General features: G+C 40.1%; 2 protein-coding genes across 2 annotated transcripts; both read left to right on the top strand.

Annotated features, from left to right (window-relative positions):
- Positions 1-1,794: 1,794 nt before the first annotated feature.
- Positions 1,795-11,463, top strand: crsp7 (cofactor required for Sp1 transcriptional activation, subunit 7). Its single transcript, XM_027022292.2, has 3 exons — positions 1,795-2,072; positions 6,716-6,790; positions 8,277-11,463. The coding sequence occupies exons 1-3, from the start codon at positions 2,001-2,003 to the stop codon at positions 9,882-9,884; spliced, it is 1,755 nt and encodes a 584-aa protein (XP_026878093.2). The 5' UTR covers positions 1,795-2,000; the 3' UTR covers positions 9,885-11,463.
- Positions 11,464-13,081: 1,618 nt separating this feature from the next.
- trnau1apb (tRNA selenocysteine 1 associated protein 1b) lies at positions 13,082-21,191 on the top strand. The gene is made up of 9 exons (XM_027022295.2): positions 13,082-13,255; positions 14,364-14,461; positions 14,936-15,035; positions 15,456-15,508; positions 16,613-16,744; positions 17,214-17,333; positions 18,023-18,260; positions 18,642-18,684; positions 19,686-21,191. The coding sequence occupies exons 1-9, from the start codon at positions 13,220-13,222 to the stop codon at positions 19,826-19,828; spliced, it is 963 nt and encodes a 320-aa protein (XP_026878096.1). The 5' UTR covers positions 13,082-13,219; the 3' UTR covers positions 19,829-21,191.
- Positions 21,192-21,384: the final 193 nt, after the last annotated feature.

Raw genomic sequence — 21,384 nt, 5'->3', positions numbered from 1 at the left:
CAGTCCAGGTCAAAGTCAGAGAATAACACAAGTACAAGATACCAAAACCAAATCCAAAAACAGTGTTGAGAAAAAGCCAAAAATCAGTCAGGAAACAAGAGAAGACAAAACACACTGAACTGCTTGGTATGTGCTGAAATAAAAGGCAATACTTTACATCAGAACAAAAGAAACACTGAGTGTTTATATACAGGGCAATGAGGGACAGGTGAAAACAATTCTAGGGAGGATGAATGTGAGACATCTGCAGGACTGATGGTCGTGTGGAGGTCTACCTGACTTCCCCTGGGAATGTTACCCCAACATTTTATTGTGGGTGTGCAAACATTACAAGAATTCATTTTCCTGGGGAACAAGAGATACTGCTATATTTTCTTAAAAACAAAATTTGGATGTACAGCACCACTTCAACTGCAAGGTTGATGACAGTGTCATCAGAGGCCTGAAAAGAGCTGCTACCAAACTCAACACTGAGTGGCTTATTCTGTTGGGAAATATCATTATGTGCAAGAGGAGTTTCAGCATCTTGCACTCCCCCATCACCATAGTCATAGTCTGCTCCTCACTCAGCCCCAAGCTTGAGACTGGACCTGCACTGCAAAACCCCAATCCACAGAACTCTCTCTTTATCCACAGAATCCCCTCCTGATCCACAGGACCCTCTATATGTCGCATTGCATGGACCACATTTAACAGGGGTGTCTGGGGTAGATCAGGATATGAAACTTGGATTGTGCTGTAGCAGCAATCCAGAGGTTTTTGGAATTTTGGTTGCTCCTTACAATTTCGAGTGATTACAATTACCTATAAAAATTATTGGAGATTTGTCAGGGTCATTTTCCAACTGTGTGATTTTATCAGATAGCAGTTTCTGCACATCTAAAGCATTCACATGAGGAATGTACATACCAACCAGAATTAGGGACGAACTCTCTTGGATAGTGTAATGGTTTACAATTTGAAGCAAGCAGTTTCATGTCTGTACAGCAAAATTTTGACAAAATCATAACACTGGTGGATCAGTTATTGTTCATATAAAACACAATCCACCACCTTTTTGGTTTTGTTGCTGGGCTCAGATTTAATGTCAGATTTCAGCAGATGAAATCTAATACAAAGTCAGGTATTTCAGAAGTTAGCCATGTTTCAACAAACCAGAAAATAGAGTTAAAGCTATAAATCTTGTTCCCAGTGTGAAAATGTGTAAATGTATTTCTCATGGATTGTGCATGCACTATACAGCTATGTTTACATAAAATTACAATACAGAATTTTAGTCAAACACAGACACAGAAATGAACTCTGTAGGAGTATTTTAAATTACTGTGCATTGTACGTTGTCATTAATATGCGAATATATTAATTAGTCCCAACAACTATTTTGGAGAACAACCCATTTTTCAGGTTTTATCAAACTATGGAATATTTTTACAAGGAACAGTAACGCTGGCATTCTTGAGAGAACCATTCACTCTTCAAATTTGGGACATTCCAAGAAAAGTGTCCATGCAGCGACACCTACTGTTCGTTCTGATTAATGACGCGTCCTTTCTTTCTTCAAGGGGGGCGTCGCACTCTTTGTCCTTCGCCCGGGTACTCTTTTTGGTATTGCATCGCAAGTGCATGTTCTGCGCATGCACATTCGACTTATTTTGGATAGTACAACTATTGTCATCACACCGACCGCATGGAAACGCAGGCACATTGAACGCTAGCGCGCTTACGTAATGACGTTTCCAGAGTTGCGATCTCCCATAATGCACCGAGGGCGCGCTGTGGTCCGAGTCACTCGACGCTATGAGGCGAAGAGACGCGACACCCGCCGAATCCTCGCGATCCAACCGAAAACGTTTATAAACTTAAACACCAGCGCTCACGTTTGAGACATGCGGTACCGATATCTCTTCAACATCCACACTGGTCTGTGAGTTTCTGCAGTGTACGCACCCCCTGAATCCGGAGGATTTTTCCCCCGTCGGCCGATTCGCCCCGACTAGGCAATGACAACGGGTTCAGCGACCCCGCAGCAGATGAGAGACCGGCTGCTGCAGGCCGTGGACGGCCAGAGCAACGTGAGCAAACCCCGCCGCCCGCCTAGCGGAGCTCCTGCAGCACACGTAGGGCTTTACTTCACAGGCGAATATCCAACGCAGGTGTTCTGAACTCTGCTTATGTGGTAGAAGCTGTGTCAGTAGTCGCGTTTTATAGTTAAAATAAGATGGCTGGTTAGGCTAAAGAGCTATCTTAGCCTATCTTAGCTGCTAGCCGAAGTTAACGGACGGGGCGTTGAGTTGATCGCGTTAGCCCACTAGCCTAGCACCGTGCGAACTACCGTTATTAACCTGCCGATAATCTGTTAACCTGCTAATGTTGAACGCGACGTTAATATCACCGTGTTCTCATACGGCTACACGACTTGCACACTGACTAAGTTAGCCTATCCTAGCCTAGCCGAGCTCTCGACCTGCTAGCTAGCTACGGTTAGCTGGCTTAGCTGGGTTTGCAAGTCACTTACTAACTAGCTAGTTAACTCATCTCTCCGAGTTCGTAGCTAACTAGCTAGGTTAACGATATCTAGATTAAAATATTTTAAAAACAGCTTGACACTCCGAACTCTGTAAATAACGGATAACTAAAAGCTCTTTCTGTATATAACCTCTTAGGCTAGTGGCTGTGAGTGGAGAAGGCCAGCAGTGCCGTTACTGTCTTAGAAGTTCGCCACCTTTCAAATCTGCTGATTAAATGTATGTAACCTAGGTAGATAATTCGATATGAAAGTCTATGTTGCAGTGATTATTAGCCAGATGAAACGATTATTAGTGTTGAGCGTTACAGACCTTAAGCGGCACTTCCCTCATGAGTGCTGTCAGATTGGGGAATACAGCTCGCTGTCTAGCTAATTAACTAGGTGCTAGTAATTAGATCTTGCTTTCCCATTTTTAACATGAAAGTACACTCATGTAAGACACGGGTGGAAAAAAGAGAAAATATTTTGTTGGAAGTTCACACATTGTGTGGCGTTGGAAGTTTTCTTCTGTTGTAATGGCCCATGCCATCGCCTTTTTGGTGTCGTTAGCTTAGAAAGCTTGTGTACCTAGGCTGGCTTTAACGACGGGATTTTAATTCATGTTCCAGGAAGTTTAAAGAAGACCCGCAGAGGGTGGGAGCTTTTCTGGTACAGAAGTCCAAGCTGCTTACCACGTGTTTTAACAGAAGTGTTAAATACCTCTGCCTATGCATGTTAAGAATGTGTTTGCTATGGATAAATTGAGTTTGACTTGGATGTAGGGGATGCAGAAAGTTAGCATCATCTTCTGTGAAAAACAAACTACAAAGATTAGGTAAAGTTTAGACTATATACACAGGCCCTCTTTTACCTTACAGTGAGCTGCTGTTTTTTCATACCTGTGAATGACAAGTCATTAAGATTATTCAGAGCCTTTTTCTCCAATTAACCACCAATCTTAAATCTAAAGCCAACATTCATGCTGAAACCTAATTGCCATTAGTGCAGGGAACTTGGAGAACAGGTGAATAGTAAGACATTGTTAACAAGCAGAGCTAACAGTTTAAAGTGGATCCTAAAAACTATTAAGAAATGGAGCATTTTGCCCTTGCATCAGGAACACCAAATTTTGATGAATGCCAATGCTAATGTTTAAAAATATTTAATAATGCCAACATTTTATTTTTTATTAATTGTTGGCTCAACTGAATGCTCAGATCTGTCTGTCACAGGCTAGTTGAGAGCAGACCAATAATCTCTGGGCAAGATATTTTAACTTGGGCAGTTAAGGAAGGCAGTAACAGTTTCCATGTTGCTGCACTGAAGTACTGACTGACAGTTTGTGACCCCATTACACTTTGAATTAAGTGTAAGTCTTATTTGTATTGGGAGTGTTCACAGTGTGAATTGTTCGAAATGTTGTTGGACCCACCTCTAGTAGCTCAGATTGTAATGTGGTCTTATGCCATATAATTGCAATGTGTGCAGATGAGTGTGTTCACATTAGGGAGAAAATACACAGCTACAGTACACTGGCATCATCCAATTATCCCAAAGGAGCTCATGATCACCCTCAGTGAGCGCTTTGCTGGAGAAGTGTTTACTCTGGCTCCCATTTACACGTCCTGACAGTTATAACTATATTAATAGCTCTTTATATGTTTAAAGAAGACCCCTTCCCCAGCAGCAGAACAGAAAGCATAGACTACACACTACAGTTATCATAGGTGGCTCCATACCTGCTGTGTTATTAGTTTGACCTAATTGGCTTTACATCCATCAAAATATTCGCTTATTATGTGTGTGTTTTGGTGGGGTGGGGTCTGGTTGCAATTTTGAACCATAAGAATGCATAGAAATTCCACAGGAAAATGTAAGGCAAGGATGAATTGTTAGTCAGATGCTGATATCTATATGCAAAGCTCATCAGTGCAAAGTGCAGGTCATTTAGGTACCAGATAGAGTACGTATGGCTTGTGCTGATATATCAGTATGAATATGTTTAACACGGATTCCCCCTAGGAAGTCATTTTAAATGTGACGTTTACTTTGTTACCATATGAGAGAAACCAGTTTTATATAAACCCACAAAATGGAGAGTAGTAGCATAAAAATGTATAACTGGAATGAAGTAATAGTAGAATGGATGTCATTGGGTGTGTTGGGGCAGGTCCAAATCAAATACTCATTTTCAAAAGTACTGTTAAAAGCAATAATTCTGATGTTTCTTTATTAGCCTGCTTTGTTTCTTTATTAGCCTGTCCAACTTTCACTTGGACCCCTAAAACACCTAAAATTTCTTTCCTGGTGTCCATGATGGCAGTTAGAAAGCAGTGTATGTCTACGTTCTGATTTTTTGCTGAGGTCAGATTGCCTAACTTGAGAGTTCACATTCATAATTGCAATTGATGTATGTAAGTGACTCAAATTCGACTGGAAAAGAATTAATTTGTGTGTTCATATAGTCCTGAAAAAAAAAACCACTTGAGTCACATTAAGGCAAAAAAAATCCCAATTTGAACGCTTCAGTTTGGTAATGTGAATGGATCCTGTGTCTTTTGTTATGTAGTAACTATAGTATAGGCTGGGAGATGACCTGCAAACTTTGTTTTAATTAATTTTAGCTGATATAGACCAATTGTTTTTTTGTTTGTTTTTTTTTCATGTAATTGTGAGTTTCTGATGTTTTTGTTTTATATAAAAACATTTAAATATTTTTAAACCTCAGTATACAAAGTCTTCATTTTTAGATTTTTAGATCTTTAGATTTAAATTTATCATCTCTGTGTCCTGACATGAAAAGGCTGTTTTTGAAGTGTTTTCAAGGCTTACTAACATAGTAATGTACTATCTATATTGGCTAAACGATTGCTGTGAGAATGCAATGCATATTGCTTGTTTAACTAGAGTAGATTTGACTAGATTCGATGGCTATCTTAGTGTCTTCCAGTACCTAAGATTCATGGATGAGCCTTCACTAGAGTTTTTTATTAAAAGATTAACTGTAAAAGGTTACATAAATCCTACATGTCTGTCTTAAAGCTGCGGTAATTGTTTTTTGACCACCCATGGCATGCTCCCTGTCCCATTAATTCCAGTGCTTCGTCCAAACCCTTGTTCAAAACATCTCCCTCCATGGCCATGCATGCTTACCCCTTTCCAAAGCTTCCTTGTGCTGCGTACACAAGTGCTTACTCCTACACTGCCCTTCTATGTGCTGCCTGTCCACGCGTGCTTACCCCTGCCCTACCCATTTATGTGCTGAGTGCAAGTGCAGATCCTATAGATTCAGTGCTTTGTGAAATCTAAAACTTCAGATTTGGTTCAGTTACTTTGGCACAATTCAGAAATTTATTTTTAAATGCACAGAAGTGCCTGAAGGAACTATTCACACAGCAGTGGACAATAAAAAAAAAATTACATCAAGCCGGGTTTAGGGCATTGCAATGTTTGAAAATATAATTGAATTTTGTCCAAAAATGAACACACACTGTATCTTCATATTATGTTCATTTTTATAGACCTAAGATAGTTCTATAAATATCTGCCATATACCTTGTATGTCCATTTCTAAGCTAAAAACATGTATTAATATAGCTTTAATGTTTTGTAGGATTCGTTTTTGTGAAACACATTTTACAAGTTTGTTCCGTATTGTCCAACACTGCTGAACAACCACTGCATTGCTGGGTTTTGTGAACTACATTCTAAACACATGGCTGTGGCAGGAGAAATGGATAGTGGAACAAGAACATTTAAAGCTTTAATGAAGTTCACTGTTGTGCTTTCCCGGTTGTCATTACATTTATTCCTGGGGACGGATGCGTTTCTGTGATTGGCGCGATGACCAATCTGAGGATGTTCTGGTTCACAGTTCAGGATCTGAATGCTTGTTACACTACTTAAATCTCACACTTTCTTTACGTAAATCACACCCGCTTTGGCTCTCCCAGTGGCCCCTGGGAATAGTCCCACTGCACTCCTGGTAGTAACAGTCGTGCCGTCGTGGACTATTATCATCCAGCATCTGTTATGAAAAGCTTCTGACAGTCCAGCACAATGTATTGTAATGTTGTATGGATTGGCACTTATTGCATTGACATTGGCAGAATGTGAAAAGTGTGAACTGCTGGTATTGTTCTAGAGTTGTACGTCTATCTGTAGTGTAAGTGTGCTTAAAAATCTGTGCTGATCTTCAATCTTCTTCAGATCTGTAACATGGTTGCAGTACTTGATGTTATCACCAACTTGGAGAAATACCCAATCACCAAAGAAGCACTTGAGGTTGGTAATACTTTAATATCTTGTCATTTTCCATTTAAAGCATATAGTGTAATTCTATTTTAAATCCCCTGATGCAACTCCTTTATGCTGTCTAAAAAAGCTAATTTAGATGTGTAATTACAGGAGTGGGTGATGTGCATTATTATGTAACAGCAAAAGATTCTGTCAATGCATTTAATAGCAGTTACCTTCAGTACTGCCCTTGAAATGCACAATGAAAGGACTTGGAGTCATTTCAGACTCCTATCTCTCATATTTCTGCTTCTGCAGTACTGGCTGAGCTGTACATTAACCGACTTAAGGAAAAAGCACACGTTTAATTAAAACAAACAGATGCAGTAGAGAACTGTCAAATAAAATGCCAGTAATTTAAGTTTGGTAACATGACCCTAAGGACAGTTGTAGCAGGTATGTGCGTAGCTGTCAACTCTGGAGTTGTAGTGTTTTTCCACACTTATGGTCTGGTCTCTGTACTGTGGATTAGTTCTTACCTTTTGGGTTATGGGCCATGTTTTGGTTACTAGCTTTCTCATCTAGAGAGAGTGTGCACTAATTACTTTACAAATTAACTTTAAAATCAAAGATAGTCAAGCATTTAAGTTTTAGCCTAATAGGTATTTAGCTATGTGCTGTAGCCCTCTGTCCATTTAGATCAAGTTCATAATTGTTATGATTAGAGTACAACAGAGATGCACACTTGCATTCGGCTCTAAGGTAGAACTAAGAAATAAAATTCCCTGGTCTGTCTCCTGAATTTTGACTGTTCCTAGAATCTTTGGGCTTCTTTACAATGTGTTTAGGTTGGAATTTTGTAAATTGTTAGGCTATTTTTTGCCCAAACAGCACGGCTGTAAATATAGCTTAAATCCTACAGAGTAAATGTGTTTGTCTTTTACTTATTATGAGTTTTAAAACACACACACAAACGCACACAGCATGTAGGTGGAAAGTGTCACCAGTGGGCAGATGTACACTTAATGCTCTTATTCTTAATTGCTGTGCTAGCTATGATGTGCTTTCATAGCTAAATAATGTTTACAAATGTGTTATCCTGGGGCTGAGGGAAATGTAGGGCTTTGTGTGAAGTATCATATAAAAGTGAAGTCTACAAAATAAAACCTATATCAGGTAATCCCAGGTTTTAGATGCAGATGCCATTTAGAGTCCACACCTGTCTTTCTCAACAGATTCCAAGACATTTTTCACATTTCTTAGATTGGTTAAGTACATGGCTGTTTGTCTGTGCACACTGATTATAATGAGCCTTATGCAACTCTACAGTGCATATTTAGAGCTTAAAATGACCATTATTAAAAATTTCAATGAATGTTTTGAATGTAGGAAAAAAAATCAATGTTCACAGCACATCAAATTACCTTTTTTCCCCCTGATGTCCTAGAACAATCTGAATTTGTTTACATTATCAGATGACCTTATTAATCCACTGAGTGATATATTCTTTTGATGTATTTCCTTTTCAATGCAGGAAACCCGACTCGGAAAGCTTATTAATGATGTGAGAAAAAAGACAAAAGATGAAGACCTTGCCAAACGAGCCAAGAAACTTCTTCGAAACTGGCAAAAGCTGATTGAACCCAGCCAGAGTGACACTCCATGTCGAGGAGTGCAGACTGGTTCAGGCTCAGCCAATGGCAGTTCACATCCCTGCCGAACAGACACGCCTTCAACTGTGCCGCCAGCAAGCAAGATCGCTCCCGAACTCAAAACCAGAAATGACATCCACAATACTTGCTTGCCTGTGGCAGAGAAATCAAGAAGCCGAAAACACAGGGGGGAGCAAAGAGAGAGTCCACACCTACCATCTAAAATGCATAAAACATTCTCGTATGAGCCTGTTTTTTCTTCCACCCCACCATCAAATGGAATTGATGGAAGCGCTGATCCTGTCCTAGAAAAGCAAGATGATGCACCTTCTGACAGAAACCACCCAGAGCATCTTGACATTGACAGACAAAGCAAAATCCCTGTAAATGCAGTTAAACCTCATCCAAGCTCTCCTGGGCTCAGCAAATGTCCTAGCACTTCCTCCTTACTTAAGACATCAGTGTTACAGCAGCAAACGAGACTAGAGGGAGAGGGTGGGGACAGATGTCCCTCCAGTAACCCACAGTACTCCACTGTGAGTCCACGTAATGTGATGCATGAGACAGTGGCTAAGAGGTCTTCAACATATGCACCAAAAGGGGCTCTCCTGAGCCCGCGTTCTCCCAGTTCTGCCCAAGTGCCCTCTCTTCTGCCTTTAACTTCCCCGTCCCAAGTGTGTCATGCTGATGGTCCATCGCCCATAGAGCTGGAAGACTCGGTGCCCTTGCACAGATCGGAAGCGAGAACATCTCAAACCCTGCACAGCAGTACCACACAGGAGACCTCAGAGCTTCTTAGACACTGTTTCTCTGAGGTTACTAAAGGTGGCTCCGAAGGAATAACCTCTAACAAAAAACGAAAGAAGTACAGGTCCAGAGACTATATGGTAAATCTTCAAGGGCAGTCCTCAGAGGACAGGACCAAGCCTGTGCGCTTAAAAGAACGCAGATTGACTTTTGACCCGGTGACGGGAAAGATCAGGCCCCTTACTCCCAAGGAATCTCACCAAGAAGAGGAGTGCCAGGGGCCACCAGTTTTTCAAGAACCTTCAAGAACTGAGATATCGCAACAGAAGCAACCCATGACGGTTGCCAGTCCCTTCCAGCAGACAAACTGGAAAGAGCTGTCCAGAAACGAAATCATTCAATCTTACCTTAGCCTTCAGAGTAACGTTCTCACTTCCTCTGGGACACAGACACATGGGGCTCACTTTTTCATGACTGAATATTTGAAACGAGAGGAACATGATGTTAGAGAGTCCAGAAAGACACATGTTTTAGTACCAAGTAGCTCGAACACTGAACTTCCGGGAGTTAGTCGGGAAGTGATGCAAGAGGACCTTCAGAGAATACACACAGAGCACTGGCCAGGGGTGAACGGTTGCTATGACACCAAGGGCAACTGGTATGATTGGACAGAGTGTATATCTTTGGATTCTCATGGTGATGAGACCAAACTGAATATCCTGCCATATGTGTGTCTAGACTGAGGAAGACCTCTCTGATTGCTTTACTTGGTTTTGTTTTTGTTGTTTGTTTTTTACTGCCCCCACTGTGAGTTAGAACTTCTCTCCTTAATATTCCATTCTGAAGTTTTCTGATGGGTGGAGTAAAAAAGGGGGCTCTTCAGTTTTCTTAAATAAAAAAAAAAATTAATTGAAAAGATGTCCTGTTTGTAATGTGCTGCTACCAACGAGAATTTGCAAACAAGAGTTGTAAATAAAGGCTCAGTGGGAGGGTCCGGGCCAGTTATTGCACAATAATGTGTGGGCGGCGTCCGAGCAAGCACGGAGCGGTGAAGCTCGGGTGAAAAGCAAGTCAGAAGCTTGTTTGGCAGTTACAAAAAGCTTTATGTCACAGAATAAATTATACTTTTTTATCATGTATGCATCTATTTATTTGACCTTTTTTTTTTTTCTTTCATTTTTCCTACCAGAAGGTTTATCAGCTGACATGTGCAAGTATCTTTGAGGCTTTTCGGTTTGCATCACGTTTGACCTTTTTATTTGTGATGTACATGATGGCGAAGTCTTTTTCTCTCATGTACTGATTACAGTAGCCACCAACATTCCATACATTGTGGTGTTCTTCACATTTCTTCTCCGTTTAATCTGTATATGATTTTCAGGGGATAGAAACTGTTTGACCTCTTGAATAAGAAAAAATGCATCTCTTTGCTTAGGTGATTGTAAGTGTGTTAAAGATGTAACAGATCTTCATTTCCCATCATGTCCCTTGGCAAAATACCAAAAGCAGAGAATGATGTCTTCATACTGTGAAGATGGGAATGCAGGAAAATGTTAAATGCTGGAATTATACTCGTCACCATTCCTATAGATATAAATTGCCTTACTGGACAAAAACACCACAAAAATAAACAGAAAATGGAGACTTAATTTGAGCCTTAGTGAATGTAGGGCATTTGGAGCATTCCCAAAACGTCATGGGTGCATCGTTTTGATAGAGATGCACATTATCTGCATGTCTTTACTGCTTGCAATCCATATATAACAGCGTGAAGTGGGTAAATCAGCATTTTAGATGGATCAGACTATCCTTTGTTTCCTATTTGTCAACCAGTAGATCCTTTTCATGTCATTACACACAACGTATGCTGGTTGGCACCATGGGAATTTATTAGTTTTTATTTCTTCTTTTTCCCTTCAAAAAAAGCTTGTTTGTTTCATTATGATGCCTTGCCATTAATTTTGACATTTTGTGAAGGTGGTGAAGTCTGTTTGCTGCTGACTTGCAAACACTGTGTGCTCTGCTAACTTGCTACCTTGGTCATACCAATGTGCCTTTGATGTAAAAATTTGGAATGGCTTCCGCTAGCTTCACTTGGTGAAAGTACAACTTATGATTTCTTACAACCATGTCAGATATTGCAGGGATACGCATTGTTTTTGAAGCCGTGGCCATCTAATGAGCTTAACCCTTAGTAAGGGTATTGCGAATTTGCAATAAAACCAGAGGCCGAACTATCTATTTGAGCTGATCACTCGGTCAGTACTTTTGTTCAGTGTTCATGACTCGTTTGTTCAAAATAAATGAACTGATTGAAACTTTTCCATTATGGTACCTTTTCTGTCAGTAAATACTAAATGTATTGTTTTTCCTCTTCATTTTTATTTATTTTTAAGGTATTTAGGCTCTAAGAGTTACTTGCAGTGGGCCTAGTAAAAGAAAAATGGGAAACGTTTTAAACGTTTCAATAAAATGTTCAAAATTGCAAAACGTCTGATTGGTTTGATGTAGTCTGCCAATTTTTTTTTCCCCCTGAGCCTGTATTACTCTGCCCCCTTAGCAAAGATGAGAACAGACTCGACATTGCCTCAGCAAATTAGGAAGATGATCAGATCAAAAACATCAGGTACTTTCCTCTGTGTTAGCACACTGAAGTGGGCATTGTGTAAGCTTGGTTCTCTGGTCATTCAGTCATTTTTGTGTGAAACCAAGGCAGTACTTTTGATTTCATCTGTGTACTGGGTAACTTTTTTTTTTTTTTTTTTAATTTATTTTAGCTTTATAGTCGTAGCTTCGTTTTGCTCAGAGCTATTTTTACCCAGACCAGTTTGATAGCATGTGTCAGAAGGGTCTGAGGGCATTAGGGAGTGAAATCTCTTCAGCAGTACCAATTCTCTTGTTTTTTCATACTGGGATAATTCGTACTGTGAGAGGGTTAAGGTTAGGGGTAAGGTTCTTCATTGTCACCATCAGGTTCTTAATTATTGTAACAATAAAGCCTCCATGTATTTTCAGGTTTGTGACTGTTCCTGGGGCTGGTATCTCATTTCATTGATTTGTTTCTGAACTTCACATCCTGTGGAACTGGCTGTGTGCAGCATTATTGACTCTGTAAGATGTTTGCTAAGGGTTACAGCGAGCCAGGAGCGTACACAGATACCCATCTCATCCCTCTCCATAGTTACAGAGAAGTGCCCACACCTGATACAAACAAGGAGGAAGCTTCTGTGTTCCTCCCCAGGAGGAAGGAATGCCCAGGGAAGATGATGACACAGGTACATAAGTACATATTTTCTCTGCCACCAGAGGCAAGAGGGTAGATGACCTTGTTATTTGAAAAGGTATGGTGCCAGAGTTGTCTATACAGCAGATCTCAGACACTACTGCTTGCACACACGACTTAAAAAGCAATGAGTCAAACACCTTTGTCACTGCTGATATGGTTATCGTTATTTCAAGGTTTTATGTATGTCTGTATTTTTACACGTGATTCTTTAATCCTTTTATACTTAATGAAGTTTTACAAACCCCTCCTTATTTGATATAAATGTAGTTATAAATTACATGAGAGGAAAAATTCAGAATTTTAGCAGTCAGTTTACTGAAAGAATAGATATACCCAATAACGTATTTTCTGTAACCTAACATTTGATGTGTGTCATTTTTATTTACTTTGTTTTTAATTTGGCACACAATAATTAGTGTTATTATTAATAAAGGAGAATAAATACAACAGCGTTTTTAACTTAACCAGCTTCTACCGCATAATTCTTAATATTTGCGATGCACACAGACAACTGCGGTCAGGTTAGGCTTAGGGTGGGTCTCCGAGGGACTTACGCTGGGCGTTTGCGTTAACTATTTGGATTCAATAGGAGGCGCTATGAGTGTTGGCGACCCGCCAGTAACCCTAAAGAAAACGAAGAAGACGATGAGGAGGAAGAGGAAGAGGAAGCGGTGGTCCGCCATGTTTGACCAACGCTCCAGTTTGTCAGCGAAACTCTGAAACTGCGTCTACTAAACGAGTTCTGCTCAGTACCGCTCACAGCTCTTCAGTGGTACCGTTTCTATCCACAAGATGTTTAATAGAATGACAAGCTTATGGATGGGCGATGTAAGAGCCTTCACTTCACTTCACTATTTAAACAGTTGTGTTGTTTTAGTTTCGCGGCGTGTGGTAGCTAAGCTAGCGCTAGCTGACTAGCCTTTACGCTCAGGACCCTTAACTGCTCACGTAGCTGTTCAAAGCGTGGTTATATCGGCGAGCTGCGCGTAATTAACGTAATGTGTGTGGGACTGCGTGGTTTTATGAGATGTGCGTCGTGTCTTCACACTGAGCTATTAGCTCGTTAGCGCTGCGTTTGGGCCCTCGCGCCCGCTCGCGAGGCAGCCTGAGCTAGCTAACCTAGCTAATAAAACTCCTATCAGGGTTTGGTTCTTTCAGCAAACATGTCGGCTGTGCTTTAATGGCCTTTTCTATAAGAAACCCGAGGTATTTGAAGCTAAATTGGCTTCCCGGCCACGTCATTATACTGCTAAAGTGTGAAGGCCGCGTATTTCGCAACAGTTGAATGTGTCGTGAGGATTCGTAAAGCTGCACGTATGTGGCTCTAACCACTCAAACACGCGACGGTCATCAAACTAAGACTACGCTGCTCAAATGAATCACTTTTGTTCAGAAACCAGGCCACGGGCCGTGCTGCAGTAATGAAGCGCACACCATAATATTCTCCGTGATGTTTCTTCAAAAGTAATTTGGCATTAAAGATAATGTTATTATAGTAGATACTGTGAGTATGGTGACTAGGTTCCACTTAATACTACCTAACATTAGTATTCAGACTATTTTTTGAAAAATTAAGGATTTTTATCAATCATATGTAAAACATTTTGATTCAGGTCTTCCACCAGAGGATTATCTTCCTAGGCAGTGTGAGTTTATGACTGCTCCAAGAGTTGCCTGCTTCTGTCAATCCTAGACCAAAGAGGTTTTGTGCACTATACAAACATTAGTAGTTCTACTCTATTAGTAGTAGTTCTACTTCTGAGGTGCTCTGGCCGCTTTCCTGCACATGTGTGAAAGTTTGTAATGGTAGTTTGTAATGGTTTGTTACTCTGGCGCTAAGCCACAGTGGGTTTAGCTGATGAATATGCATTCCACCTGAGAAATGGTCAGACAAGTTTAATTGGCAATATTTTGCTCACCATGATCTGCCCTACAGTTAGACCCATACATGGATGAAAACTTCATCAAGCAAGCTTTCAGCACTATGGGAGAGACGGCCTATGGCGTTAAAATCATCACACACAGAGTGACGGGGTAAGTTTGTCAAAGGTACCTTGATTTTTAATTTATTACCTAGTGCACTTGTTTTCATTTGGAAAAGTAAAAATATTGCTCTTTATTTTAGATATTTGTGAAAAAGTTTGTCCTATAACCTATGACAATATATTGAGATGTACAAAGTCTCTATTACAAGAATAGTTGAAGAAACATGTTTCTGTATACTGTCACTTATAATCCGTAGAAGAAAGAAAATCTGAATCAGCCAGTCATATTTTTTAAAAATATGAAATCGGCATCGGCCAAGAAAATAGCAATCGGTGCATCTCTGCTAATTACCACACCCCTTTATCCAAGTCTTATTGAGTGAAACCTTGAATAGAGCCTATCAAGGTGTAAATGGAGAGGTGTGGATTACCAGTGTTCGTAGGTCTAAATGGACAGGTGTAGGTTACCTGTGGTAGGTTACCTTTTTATATGTGATTCCAATGTGTTGTTGACTTTCTCCAGAGGTTCCGCTGGGTATTGTTTTGTGGAGTTGGCAGATGAAGCCAGTGTTGACCGCTGTGTTCAGAGGCTCAATGGGAAGCTGGTTCCAGGATCAAATCCAGTGAGTTTGTGTCCCTGTTAGTCTAAACTTTACATGTTATATCATATTTATTGACTTGGAGCCTGTAGCCTATAGATTTTTATAAGAAAGTTTAACCAGCATGGCCCCCACCTTACAGTAATATGAAAGTGTTTAGAAGCAGTTCCATACAGAAAGATTGGTAGTCACACAGCTTTAATTTCTTCCTGAGTAAAGGTGGTTGAGGCTGTTTATAAATTGACTTTGTTTGAAGCTGGTGAATAAACTCTGTTAGGAACTAGCTGACGAATGGGATAAAGGCAGTTCTGAGTGATGGAGGTATGTAATCATATAAATGTTTTCTTACTCTAAAGATATTCACTTTATTTGCCAGAGAATATGTCTTCAGGAAACATCACCTTTCTGTAGTTTGATGGTTTGTCTTTCTCTCTTTACTTTTAGCCCAGGAAGTTCAAGCTGAACTATGCAACATATGGCAAAAGGCCTGAGCCCGGGTGAGTGAATTTTCCCAGTCCTGCTGATTTAAATCACGCTCCTTATAACGCTCCTTATAAATGCTTGGGTCCAGATCCCCAAGCAAGCAAGTCATTAAACTTTATTTATATAGCACTTTTCAAAAGCAAGTCTATAAAGCACTTCACAGTAAAATAATTCAAAAGTTCAAATAGTAAAATAGAAATTAAACCCAATTAAGCACGTTACCTGTGATCACAGTTCAAAATAGCTAGAAAATAAAAGTGGGTCTTAAGGCATTTCTAATTCCATATCTTTTCAGAGTCTGATCTAGAGGGGAAGATTTTTCCACAGATTAGGTGCACGTGCAACACCCGTTCGCTTCAGTTTAGTTCTAGGAACCAGAACGTGCCCTTTTTCAGAAAATCTCAGTGACCTGCTACTGGTGCGGGAAATCACCATTTCACAAATGTATTCAGGCATTTCACTGTGGCAAATCCCATAAGTAAGAACCGAGTACTTTTAAAATCAATGCTAAACTTTACTGGCAACCAGTGAAGAGGCCAGCACTGGGCCGCCATGTCCCCTAGTGTCTAGTTTGTGTGTCAAGCAAGGGGAAACCCAGACTATGTGTAGGTCCTTAAGCAGTCATGGGAAAGTGTGGCAAAAGATGGAAAATTTAATTTAGCTAAGCTTTAAAGCCCTAAATAGCATAGGAAGATCCCCAGAGGTCTTAAATACATTTTCATTTTAAAGTATTTGAGCTAGTGATCACAAGTTCTTTATTTAAAAATGTCACTGAACTGTCCAGCATCAGCTGTCATTCTGTTGAATGATGAGCTTGCCTTGTTTACCAACAGAACAGGTGCAGGTCTAAACACTTGACACTGTAACTGCAACATGTTTTATGGTCACTTTAAATCCTTGCTATGAAGCTAGAAATAATTTTTCTTATGAGATTGATTGATTTTTCTTATAAGCGTCTTCAAGTTATTTGATTGTTAGAAACCTTACCCAGAGGTTGGGGTCCTTAGTGGCCTGAGCAGTGGTTTGGTGAATTTTATTTCTGTGCCAGTATGCAGAGACTCCACTGTAGTTCAAAACCTCTTTCTTGTTTTGTTGAGTTTTTACTTCCCTCATTACAGACCTGAATTTTCGGTCTTTGTTGGCGACCTCACATCAGAAGTGGACGATTATCAGCTCCATCAGTTCTTTGTGAAAAAATACCCTTCATGCAAGGGCGCCAAAGTTGTCACTGATCCCTACGGCAACTCCCGGTAAGAGAAGCACCCTGCCACACAGTGGCACGCTCTGCTGTCTCTACTACTAATGTACAGTGAAGATAAGCTTGTTGCCAGGTCTTGGGTCTCCTTTTAACTGATTTTATGATTAATTCCTTTTATCCAATTTATCAGCCGATTTATTTATTTTTTCTTCATCCTGCTTTCCCCAAAAGAGGCCACACTATACATGGATGTGATTTGCGTTTGTTACAAATCTGCTAAAACTATTGTTTTCCCCATATAGGGTAAGCAAGAGCAACTCACATATGAAGTGATGCTACTTCATGTTAAAAGTAAAAGAAAAGTTTAAGTTCTACCATCAAATTAATTTGTTTTTTTGTTTTTTTTTTTTTTTTTTTGTTTTTTTTGGAAAACTTTGAAATACGTTTATATACTGCATGTTTGGGCATGTGAGCACTTTGCGGGGGGTGCTCGTGATTGATTGTTGTCCCACACTGCACAGGGGCTACGGCTTTGTGAAGTTTGGTGATGAGAGTGAACAGAAGAAGGCCCTGGAGGAGTTTCAGAACGCTGCAGGCCTTGGGGGGAAGCCCATCAGGATAAGCATAGCTGTGAACAAAAGGTACCTCTGTCCTCGTCTGTCACCTACAGGAAGTGGACAAAACTGCAAGCCCCCTGTCTGAAGAGAAACTGATTCAAAGATCTGTCTCCCTCTTTTTTGGTTTAAAAAAACTTGTCTTGTGCTGGTTTTGAGCATGTTGTATTCCAGTATTATTTTATGACACGGGGCCACAAGTCCAAAACTCGAGTGATAATTGTTTTTACTGGATTTTTGCTAATTTACATTTACAGAATTTAGCAGACGCTCTTATCCAGAGCGACGTACAAAAGTGCTTTGTCATTTACTCATAGAATATATCCAAGTACAGTACAGCAGGTTAGAATCAAACGTACCAATGAACTAGAATACTGTAGAATACAAGGATAAATGCTGATACCTAGAAGTACAAAATGCATAAGGTCTATCTTAAACAATAAGTACTATAAACAAGTTCTACAGTTTGTTAAACAACAAACACTACCCTACAATAAGTACTAATTTAGTCAGTTAATATGGGAGCAGTGTGAATTGTCCTTTTAAATAATTTCTTCCGTACAGAAAAATTTGGGCTTGTTTTAATTAATATATGTTTTACACAGATTTGTCTGGCCAACGTAATTCATCTAAGCATAAAACTATTTAAATGTTTACATGGAAACCAGTTAGCAAAACCACACCTGATAAATATTTTTCTTTGACTTGATTTACAGCAATAAATCAAACAGCTACCACAACCAGAATCACAACTACAATAGCAACTACCAGCAGCAGTACTACCAACAGCCCTACAATAATTACTATCAGCACTGGGGCTATGATCAGTACAACAGCTACAGCTATGGCTATAACCCATATGCCACGCCTCCTCCACTTCCCCATGGAATGATGGGACCACCCCCTCCAATGGGAATGCCCCCCATGCCTCCTGACATGCACTCAACTGCAGAGGTGAGGAGTGTGGGCATGTCTGAGAATATTGTGTTTACTGTAAGCTTTAAGTATTTTCAATAGTTATGTACAAGTTGCTCATAAATTAAGTGATAAAATACTTCAGACTTGAAAAACAGCCTTTGCATGTCATTTAAAAGTATTTCAGAAGTTATAAAATATTCCATTTTATTCAAAATGTTGCATATTCACATATACTTTAATAACAAATCCACTGCAAAATTGAAAAATCTGAGGGGTGGGAGGTCAGCATGCCTGAGCCCTCTGTTGACTATAACTGAAACACTCATGACAGTGGGAGCAGATCTGAAGTGCACTGGGGCTTTGGCTATCACAGTTCCCTTCTGCTCTTTTGTGAATCTCTTTATTTTATTATTGCAGCAGTCACATGAGGGCGCTGAAGAGGTCGAGGAAGACAATGAAGGTAATGCTCTGGGTTTCCCTGTGTTTGTCTAGTTAATGCTACTAGTTGCTCTGCAGAGGGAAACTTGATGCATGTCAAACCCTAACCATATTGTATAGAGGGAATCATTTTTCTGTCTGTTGGTAGAATACATTTGTATAGCATCTTTGATCTGCTATAATAGGATGGTGTGTACAAGTGTATTGCTGCACCAGGGACAAATTACCTCTTTCTGAGAAGTGTAGAGATGTTGGATCTTTGTGTATTTTATAAAAATAAGCACACAGTCCTGCTAGAAATGCCTTAATAAATGATAATATAAGACTTCAGGAAAATGTTTACATGGAGCTCCTCTAGAGAGTGATGGGTGCAATTCTCAAGATTCACAAAATGCCTGCCTTTCCCGCCCATCAACACACAGCCACATCTCTAAGATCTACAGTGGCCAGTGGAGTTCATTTAGTTTTCCCAGCATTACCAAAGCCTTCGTGACTTCACCTTTTGAGCAGTGAGAGAGGTTGTTTTGCTGCTTCATTATTTCTCAAATGTAGCCTGCATGGTAGCTTATCACAGGGTGGTGGTGAGCATGAGGAGAAGCCTAAACTGATCTCACCCCCAGAAAAAGAACCGGTTCATTCTGTCCATCCGTGGATTTATTAGCTAGCTAGTGTTGTTAGCTGCCAGTTAGTTGACGCACTGTTGAACAGCATCGCGTGTTTCTGTGAAGGGAGTTCATCCAACGTTTTGCTTTATTGGACTCGCTAAGTGACTTAAAGATTCATGTACTTGAATAATTATGTAAAGTTGGTTACTCAGACAGATTACACACCTACTCGGGAGGAACATCGCTTGGTCCAACTTTGTCCCCTTCACATGTAATAACATTTTTGGGAAACAAAGATTTCATTCTTGTTAACTGATGAATATTAGCTGGTGGATATTAACTGATGGATATTGATGCACATTAATTGATGCATTTTAATTGAGAACACATTAACTGAGTTTTTGCTATTTTCCTCCAGACCCAAACCCCCAGGTGGATGTGGAAGCTCTGAACAAGCAGTACATGGAACAGAGCGAGGAGCTCTACGATTCCCTCATGAACTGCTACTGGCAGCCTTTGGACAGCGTCACCTCTGAAATCGCTTCAGCAAACTGGTCCTGATCTCCTGCTTCCAGCGCCAGATCTGACCTTACTGAAATGGAGATGCCTTTTTACAGAACTCTTTAACAGCTTCTCAGAAGACGTCCACTTTGATCTGTTTTCTGTGGGACTTGCTCCATCCTTGTCCTTCCATTCTGTCTCCTGTTTTAGTCACCTGTTAAAGGATTTTTTTTTTTTACTACGTACAACTTGGCTTCGGAGGAGGCAAGAAAAGCGTTTGGTCTTTCCCCCGTAGAGCTACAGCTGAAAGTGGTTAAACTCTTGCCTTTTTAAAGTTAGTACTTTTTGGTTTTCATTTTGAATGCATGGGGATGGTTTACACACACACCAGTTTTAGTTGGCAGAAAGAACTGATGGGAAAGGGGGTGGTGTGGTTTTGTTTTTTTAAATATCCCATTTTCTAGCAATTCAGTTTAGTTCTTGCTGGTGCTGAAGTGCAGTATGCAGGTTGGCCTTAGTAACCCTGTGTGATGACAGTTGGACTGCTGTAGATGAACTTCTAAGATGCTGTTTGAGGCTTGAAGGGATTGGTGTGTAATCATGGCTCAGTGGTCTGTGTTTTAAGGTCATGTCAGTGTCAGCAAGTCTCGGCCCAAATGCATCATCTGTGTGCAAACCAGTCAGGGAAATTAAGTTACCTGGTTAAAGTGAATTGCAATGTTTGTTTAGTAAAACACCTGCCAAAAGGAAACGGTATGTGCAAAATGTTTGGTTTCTGACTTCCTTAGATTTCCTCAGGAATGTTGGGTTTTACTTTGCTCTGCTCCACAATTTCATCCTATATTAAACTAGAATTGCTCCTCCATTTTTATTAATTATATGTATAATCAAATAAGACACAATACAATGAACCTGAGTATAGATACGTCGGGCCGAGAACTCCCAGAGAACTGGTTTTAAAACCAGTCGCAAAAGGTCACCGTTGTTCTCCGGTCTTTAAGGACAAGTCAGTACGGCCCAGCATGTCATCTGTATTCCGATCATGTTCACAGTATGTTTGGCTACACATTACGTACTAACTTTTGACATGGTTACAGTTACTTGGACACGTGTGCTGGTCTGAATGTGTAACAAATTGTTTTGCTGTAGACACCCTTTGACAGTCAGTCCAGTTTTTTCAGCTGTTTGTCCTTTGAGTCACCTGTTTCTAGTCTGACCACAGTAACAGATTCATCTAAACCTGCTTGTAGATAACGTGTGTAAAAATCACTACCACTGTTTGGCTGACGTGCACACCAACATGATTCCAGTACTTTGTCTACAGTGGGCAGAAAATAACAGAGGGTGTTGACAGCAAGAAAGCATGTATGTTTTTGAAAATAAGGTTTCCGAATGACATTAAAATGTTCCCCCAAAAACTATATTTCTAGTTACAAAACCTGTTGCTGATTTTTTTAATTTTTTTAATGTAATGCTTTTATTCACAGGGAAGCGAAATGAAACGTTTAACCAGTTTCAAGCAGTTTAATCAACTTTTTTTTTTTAAATCCAGAAATTAGACTGAAGTGTTTCAGAGTAGAAAAAGTTACAAAAAAAGCTAAACTTTACCTCCCCCC

The sequence above is a fragment of the Electrophorus electricus genome, chromosome 7 (assembly GCF_013358815.1).
Source record: "Electrophorus electricus isolate fEleEle1 chromosome 7, fEleEle1.pri, whole genome shotgun sequence".
NCBI lineage: Eukaryota > Metazoa > Chordata > Actinopteri > Gymnotiformes > Gymnotidae > Electrophorus > Electrophorus electricus.
The sequence above is the reverse complement of the archived record's forward strand: the minus strand, read 5'-3'. Positions and strand labels throughout refer to the sequence as shown.

What these genes read in the sequence shown, in the direction of transcription:
- trnau1apb (XM_027022295.2), top strand. Translation starts at nt 13,220, where the DNA reads ATGTTTAATAGAATGACAAGCTTATGGATGGGCGAT. An exon ending in CAAGCTTATGGATGGGCGAT is followed by an intron (nt 13,256 to 14,363) that starts GTAAGAGCCTTC and finishes TCTGCCCTACAG; the next exon opens with TTAGACCCATACATGGATGA. An exon ending in ATCACACACAGAGTGACGGG is followed by an intron (nt 14,462 to 14,935) that starts GTAAGTTTGTCA and finishes GACTTTCTCCAG; the next exon opens with AGGTTCCGCTGGGTATTGTT.
- crsp7 (XM_027022292.2), top strand. Translation starts at nt 2,001, where the DNA reads ATGACAACGGGTTCAGCGACCCCGCAGCAGATGAGAGACCGGCTGCTG. An exon ending in CCGTGGACGGCCAGAGCAAC is followed by an intron (nt 2,073 to 6,715) that starts GTGAGCAAACCC and finishes AATCTTCTTCAG; the next exon opens with ATCTGTAACATGGTTGCAGT. An exon ending in TCACCAAAGAAGCACTTGAG is followed by an intron (nt 6,791 to 8,276) that starts GTTGGTAATACT and finishes TTTTCAATGCAG; the next exon opens with GAAACCCGACTCGGAAAGCT.